Source organism: Morone saxatilis, unplaced genomic scaffold (genome assembly GCF_004916995.1).
Source record: "Morone saxatilis isolate NCDOM2014 unplaced genomic scaffold, NCSU_SB_2.0 Contig3, whole genome shotgun sequence".
In the NCBI taxonomy this organism is placed as follows: Eukaryota; Metazoa; Chordata; class Actinopteri; family Moronidae; genus Morone; species Morone saxatilis.
The window spans coordinates 13,241,145-13,248,996 of record NW_023339873.1 but is presented as its reverse complement, the minus strand read 5'-3'; the positions used below and the strand labels follow the sequence as shown (position 1 = coordinate 13,248,996).

Below are 7,852 nucleotides of genomic sequence, written 5' to 3'. Positions count from 1 at the left end.
AAAAAAAAAAAAAACTTCTAAAAAATCTATCCACTAGTTGGACCAAAGTAGAAAACTGCCCAGCAGACCGACATTACCATGACCCACAACCACAGGCTAAAAGTAAATTAGATTCAGTAAGCTAATGCAAGTTTTTTTTAACATTTATGCTTTTGCTGCGTACAAAGAAAAAAGGATGATATTGTCAAAACATCTTATTAATGATTTATAAACAAGAATTTTAACAAGTTGAAGATACATTTAATCAGACATACAGGGATTTCCATTAGAAAGATTCCCAGTGGTTTGTTTGCAGTTGCTTTAAGGCTTAATTCCCATTGAAATTGACCCCCTACAACATCTATTTCTTATGATTTAGCTGTTGCTAACACAATTTGCTCTTATTTTGAAAAAGCTGCTCGTGTTCAAGTTAGGAACACGAGCAGCTTTTCAATGATAAGACTCATTTTAATGTGTGCTCCACAGTCGCTCTGTTGTGGCTGGCATGTGGTGCTTTGTGGCTCAATTTAGACTCCTAGTGGAGAAAAGTGAAAACAGTTCATGTAGCTCCAGTCTTACCATTTTTTCCTCTGCCACCTTAGATTCAGCTTTAGACACCTGTCTGTCCTGGAGTGCTCTGCCAGCTGTAGCTGTTTGTTTGTTTGTCTTTGGCTCATACTGGAAAAATATCTGGGCTTTGGGGTTGTTATGAAAGCTTCCCAGATCTCATCATTATTGTTCCACTCAGACTACCCTGAAGGGAGGAAGCAGCCAAATGCGACCACTTTGATGGAGTGGCTCACACCTGCATGATTACGCAAGAAGAAGGGGAACATGGGAGAATGGAAATGATGAAATGATGAGCAGCAACAAGGCCAGCGAGGCTCCAGGTGTCTTGTTAACACTTCTGCCTTATTGACGGGTGGCATGAGGCCTATGTTGAATTCATCACAGACATAACCCAGTGACCTATTCCACTAAAAAGCTAGACTCATACCAGTTGGCATGGCAACCTCCTGATGCTGTGTGGACAAGACATTAGCATCTTACAATCTAACAGTGAGTGTACTGTTAGCTGGACATCCAACAGTAAGTTTTGAGTGTACTATGTATAGCTCATATAACTCCCATAGCTGATCTTCTGCCATTAGCCATCAGTGCATTATTAGCTTATATTTTTGCATTAATTTGTCACTTATTTATTCTTTATTAGTTTTTTTTTTTAGCTGGAATGCTCTAATATGATTTTTTTTCTTTTCTTCTTTTACTATCTCTCTCCCTTTTGTGGAGAAATGGCAAACAAAGCCCCAGGTGCTTTCATGATGACTGTGTGCAGTATGTCCATGCAGTGTAAAGCAGTGTGAATATGGTTATGTCTATAAGGTCTGGCAGAGATCCTGTGACTGTACACATCATGATCTCTTGATATCCCTGTTAGAATGAGTAAGCAGCTGTAAGTGTCACTGTTCATATCTTACAGCCTGGCATCGTGTCTCATACGCATTTAAAAGGGCTGAGACAAAAGCAGGATAAAGGGGAGAAGAATAGAAGAGAGATTTGAAAAGAAGCATGTAAATAAATGTGACAGAGCGGGGAGTTTAAGAGGACACAGGATGAGTGGGAGTAGGTGACAGCATCAAACAGCCAGCCAGCAGTCAGATCTGAGTAGCAGTCACAAGTGACTTATAGGTATGTAATTGTCATAGACATATCAATTTACCAGTAAGAAGTAAAGTCTGCCCTCTGATACTTGCTCTTGTCTCTCAGTTGACCTCCCGAGACAACAAGCCCATCCTTGCTTTATATTTCTACGCCACTAGAGGGATAGAAGGTATAGTTACCAATGGCTGTGATTTTGCATACAACACATATGATCAACTTTTAAAATATGATCCATTATTATAGATATATATATAATATATATATAATACTTTCCACACAGGTGTTTTGAAACACACACTCTGAAAGGGGCCATTTTCCATAATGAGTTTGACACTTTTACTCAAGTTGTATATGCTATATATGTTTATACATATTTATACATTGTGACATTGCTTCTTTTCACTGATTATATCAGCATTCATCAGCATACTTGCAGCCAGAAATAGGCTCTCGAAAGCTATTTTGAGACAAGTGTCAGTATTTCAGACTGTTCACAATCTGTGAATTGCCCACAAGGGGGTGCAAGAGTGGAGCAAAAGATAAAGATCCCAGCAGAGGTGCTGTATGAGGCATTCGCTTTAATCAACAGTTCTTAATGAATTGATTTTAACGTGATGAATCATTATGAACCCAGTTAAGCGGCTGTTTTGATTAAGGACTTTTAAATAAAGCTCTAGCTTCACAGTGTTAGTCATACTGTGTGAAGTATATACTGTACGTGACCCTTTCACAATGAAACACTAATGAGGATTCGAGTAATAACGCCCCCACAGCTGTAACTGTACAGGATCTATGGTGATTCATACCAGAATTTTCTGCTGCCTTCATAACTGAAGGACAGCAGCCTCATTTGAAGCACTGAATAAGAACTGACCAAAAAGAAATCATAAAGAGTGGTAAGATGATGTATAGATGTGTCATAATCTTAGCTGAGGGATTTGCGTTACTGTGTTTACCTGGACAGTGTTTGTCAGTAAAAGTCACTGGGTCAGATAATTGAGTAAAAAGAGACAGATGGTGGCAGCATTTACTGCTGATTACATGGAGGTCATAAACTGCCTTTCAGTAGCTGGGGGGTGTCAGGTCCAAGGCTATTAAACTGCCAGAGCCTGAATCTTAGAGGGATTGCACAGGCAGGAGAGTGGAGGGGTTTAAACAGTGGGCCAAGACTATAGACTCCAAAATCCAGAGTACAGCCACACAATATGTATATCTGAACAAGGATCCTTGGTGCATGTATTGTTTTTTTGCAACTTTTACGCATGCAGTCCTGCAGCATCTCTATGGTGCCGTATTTCGAGTACTTGATCTTCTTCTCACATCATTGGAGTTGGCATACTGTAGCGAGGGACATAGCTGCTGTCACTCACACAGAGGAAAATATTCCATACCAGAGGCCTCTAGGCTATAGCAAAATTGCATAGAGTGGCTGTATGTGCACAATGCAGGAAATATAAATAGTATATGCTGATGTAGGGCCATGCGCAGTGTTGTGAAATGACATGAGGACACAAGAGAAGCAATGTTCCTCTGCAAACCTGCTGGACAATGCAAAATGCATTATTCTAACAAATGGTTTATAAAATCATCTAAGATTTATGACCAAATGTTAAACATCCACATAGATTCTGCAAAACTGGAGCTATGGAGATTTTCAGAATAAGACAAAAGGAAAAATTTATTTTAACCTGCTGATGAAGTTTTGTAGTTAAGTCATATCTAGTTCTGTACTTATACTATGATATTTACACCAGCTCAAGATGTACTCATGGTAGAACAGCGTAAATATAGAGCATTAGCACTAATTGAATATATTGAGGTTTACTGCATTGTAATAAACTGCTGATGTTAGATTTATGTCTGTGGATAAGTCACTGTTTAATTCGACTCTGCATTCTGTTGCAGAGGACCTGCTCACCATTCATTTACATTAGTCTGGTGTATTGGCTTCCTTGGGAACGGGTGCTGTGGACAATGTTTACTGATCATACTGATGTATTTGTCCACCAACTCCGCAAGACAGTCGATCAATATTCCAATTACAGGTAGATTTCCATTCTTGCACGGTAGATAGTGAACATCAGTCAATATCTTTGTCAAAATGCCAGTATGTGTACAAAAAGATGTATGTATGGAGCAACATGTGAGCAAATGAGCTACAGCTTTGTGGTGTCAGAATAGTCAATTCTCTAAACAGTAATGTTATATTAAAATGTTAGAAAACCAGACAACGGTTGGTAAAATGTAAATCTTCACCCATGTTGAACAGATCTCCAATCTATGATATGCAAAGTTGCAGCCACTGTAGAATATTTTGGGGACATAGTTAAAACACTGCATAAGATAAGATGAATTGTGACTCATCGTGATTAAAAATTGTTACCTACATTTTTATTGTGAAAGTCTTTGGCATGTGCTGTAGAGAGTGGACAGCTATGACATGTTTTTTTAACCTGTATGATTGTATGTACTGTAAACCTGTATGAATGCCAACATAATGCTAGAATTGTATTTTGTTCTACATAGTTTTACATTTAACATACTGAATAAATGTTGAATAAATGTAGTAAATGTTCCAGGAAATTGCCACCTGACTGAATTCCCAAACTACTAGGCTTTCCATCCATGAATAAAATTTACATTTGCAATTTCCAGAAAATTTAGACACAAGCTATGTGGTGCATTCATAGAAATCCTCAAAATAAACCCATGGTGGATTCCCTCTTACAAAAAAGTACCTGTTTCAAAATATAAATTGACTGTGGACAAGCTGTTTACTACAAGTAATGTGTTTATGTACTTACTTTTTTGTGTGTTTTCTTTACTTTCCTCCTGCATTTTGCTTTTTTACGTGTGCTATATTTGCAAAACAGTATAAAAACGTTGTATTTAAAAGAAGACTTCCAAGATCTTCACTAGTACCCTTGTACCTCAGATTACTTTCAAAGTAACTCACCTTACCTTCAAGTAGCAGGGCAACCAAGGGTCCTTTTCAGCTTTCTTCCCAACATAACCAGCACGATAATTCCTTACAATTCACATTGCTATATTGTCATAATATCAGATGCTGTACCATCCCTCATTATATGATTTACTCTTTTTCAGTTTGAAAGGGTGACAGTCCTGCTTGGGTGGGTTTTCTGTTGCATGGTTGTTGTCAAATGTTGTTAACTTGAAGACAGGAACATCAGCGTGCCCGCCTGCCCACGGCTGGGGGGTGCTTGTGGGGCCGCGTTGTGGTCGTGTGGTGTGTGTGTGGTGTGTTGTGTGGCTGTGTTGTTGGCACGTGTGGTGTGGTGTCTGCTGGGTGTGCTGTCTTCTGTGTGTGTGTCTGTTTCAGCTTGACTGGGGCTGTTAATGAGAAGATGGGAGCCCCAGTCTCTTTTCGAGAGGTGTAGGTTTTTTTTTGTGGGTGTCTTGTTGAGTGGGGGACAGGTTTTGTTGCGGTGGAGACAAGCGCAGGGCGCCGTCCAGGACGCTGCGCAGAATCGCACAGTCGCAAGAAGGCTTTGCTACTATTGTTCGGTGCATTCTAACGCCAGCGTATTCGGACTACCCGGTAAAAGGTTCCGGGCCCGAGAGAGTCACCGCTCTGCGTGTCTCCAGGTTCTTGCCTGCGTTGCAGGGGGATAGAAGTTAGCCCGCTGCACGAGCGGATAGTCACCACTCCCCACGGGCTTCCTAGATGCGTTAGTGCCGAAGAGAGGCAGCGGGCGTGGCACGGCGCCGCGGAGCTGCGTGACTCTGCCAGTTGCAGAGGGTTTAATGCGCGCTGGGAGCCCGCGGGGGGGGGGGTGGCGCAGCGAGGCGCAGAGAGAGAGCGGCGCACCGTGGTTCTTAGCGGCGTACGGTGCATCGGACACTTGAATGGATAGCTGACGCGCGCCGCGAGCGGCTTTGGTGGTCACCCCATTCAATTCTTCTCCAGCTAGCACACTGGGTGTCCAAATGGAGCGAAGGGTCGGGAGATGCTGCTCTCAAAGTCAGAAGCCATTGAGATCCTCTGGATTCCAAGCGAGTGCTGCTGTCGTGGTATCTTTTCGGTCATTCTCTCGTTGCGCGGGGGTTGGTGCTCGTCTGCGGGTTCTCTGCTGGCTCTCGTCCGCTCCGCCATCATGGCAGGATGGGCGCCTTACATTAATGTTTGGATTAGTTCTAGGCGGTATGTCCGAGTGACAGTGGCGCGAAAGTAACGTGGAATCCAGGCTACTAGCAGACGCTGGAGCACATCTCAAGGTAATAAGCGGCAGAAGGCCGCTCGTGTCTCTGTTTGTCGTCACAGTATGTACTTAGAGGCCAGAAGTCTTGTTGTCCTTGTAACCTGTTTGGGATTGAGCTTGTAGGCGAGAGCGGCACGTATCTTCTCACAATATATCCGTTTATTTCCAGAGTCTCAGTCCGAACATTAAATCCAAACGATTGGGTTGCTTACATAGCTTCGAGCTGCTTGATACTTCGATGTCACGAGAACCCTTGGGTGTGAATGATCATGCATATCATTCGTTGCTCACCGTCTTATGTTTCGAGCTATTTAGTTACGACAAATGGGCACCCTTAAGGTCATTCCTCTATTCTTTTAGTTAATAACAAGAGTGTGTCGCAAGTAGGTAAAGAAAGACGGGGTGAGCAGGTGTCTTGCTGGTTATGTGGACTCCTCAACGCTCAAGAACGCCCCACTTCGCCTCACACCTATTCATTTTGTCGATTTCTTATTTATCTATGCGCGTAGATATGTCTATCATTGTGGTGCAGCATGGCCTATCGTTCAATCTTCCTCACTTTTGCATCAATCGGTCTACATCTTATGATAATATATAGGTCCTGAAGATTAATAGCGTGTGCACGAGGTCAAGACATCACGTCTACAAGCTTGTGTATAGAGAAGAACTAACCATACTAATTGTCACATGCATATCGTAGTTCCACATAAAAAACAGGAAATCAGGTGACATTATGATAAATATAGGCGTTAGGAAATGATAGGTCAAAATTATATTATATTATTAGAAGATGAGTGAAGAGGAGCTAGATTACATCAGTTGTTAGTCACTAGATCAAAGAGGTTACACGTCTACCTACTTTTACGGATGTAGACTAAACTATAATTTACCATCATCAAGAATGCGATTGGCGACGAGTCGCGCGAGAGCGTGATCTTGCGTTTTTCGATCAGCAGCATTGGCGAATTCTCGCTGTTTTCAAGCGATTGGAGGAAGAACTCACCGTGATGTGCGGCAATAACCTCATCTGGTGGAAATGGCTTAATCAGTACAATGATCCGCATGAGATCATGAGGCATGGGTTAGTTAAGCGCCTGAGTCAACAGCACTTTCTCGCCATTGATCACATACTAGTGCCGATAATAACGCCTTATATCTATATCTGCACACTACCTTCTCTTATTTTCCGTCTTATATCCCTAACTATCTTTTCAGACATAGAAGTTTGACCTCTTCAGTGCACAGCCATAGATGAGAAGAGAGATGATACAGAATCGATTACTATGTGTGAGTCGGCCGAGCTAGGCTTATATCCTCTGCAGCACATCTCCTATGCTTCCCGGACTACCCACCTGCTCCTTGACTTACTGTGCTGCTAGACGATGACTGGTTAAGAGTGGAAACCACCTGTGGCTACTCGAACAGACTCCCTCACACCCAACCGAGTACGTGCCAACTGCTGCGCATGTTCGGATGGTTTATATGCTATGAAGCCACAGCAACCAACTTAGTCCGCGCTGATACGTCTGCTCATCTCGTTGATGAAGTACAGTTTTATGCATTGTGCGTATCTAAACCTCGTTGTGTAGCTTACAAGTTTGAGAGTAGGCAGAGAGAATGTGAGCGTATACGCCCTTCCTCGATGATGACGGCAGTGACCCTGTTACGGTGGCGTTGTGACAGACTTCTCGTCAGGGAAGGGAGGGCCCGTAGACAGACGTTGAAGCGGCTCCGTGCAGGGGAGTGTAACGGTTCAGCACCACTTAGCTAGCTGCCATCTCTAGCTGGGACTGGGGATGCTGAACGGGGGGAGGGAGGGCCTGTTTGAGCTGGGACAGCAGCTCCAGCAGCAGGGGGAGTACCAGGCCGCCCTCCACTGCTTCCTCAGCTGCCTGTTGGGACTGACCCATGTACAGAGCTTTACTTCTCTGCCCAACTGCCTACACCAGGTGAGCCAGATGCCTGAAGACTGGGTACACACACACACACAC

General features: G+C 43.0%; 2 protein-coding genes across 2 annotated transcripts in view; one reads left to right on the top strand and one right to left on the bottom strand.

The window, feature by feature from the left end:
• The window catches only part of cdc123 (cell division cycle 123 homolog (S. cerevisiae)), a 72,227-nt gene extending 66,472 nt beyond the window's left edge, over positions 1-5,755 (bottom strand). Inside the window, exon 1 of the mRNA XM_035673698.1 lies at positions 5,579-5,755. Coding sequence (XP_035529591.1) covers positions 5,579-5,755 — 177 coding nt within the window. The remainder of the gene's footprint in view (positions 1-5,578) is intronic.
• A 1,890-nt stretch (positions 5,756-7,645) lies between these two features.
• cunh14orf180 (chromosome unknown C14orf180 homolog) overlaps positions 7,646-7,852 on the top strand; it is a gene marked incomplete at its 5' end in the record, with an annotated part of 13,306 nt that continues 13,099 nt past the window's right edge. The window contains 1 exon segment of the mRNA XM_035674649.1: positions 7,646-7,810. Within this exon segment, the coding sequence (XP_035530542.1) occupies positions 7,658-7,810 (153 nt within the window).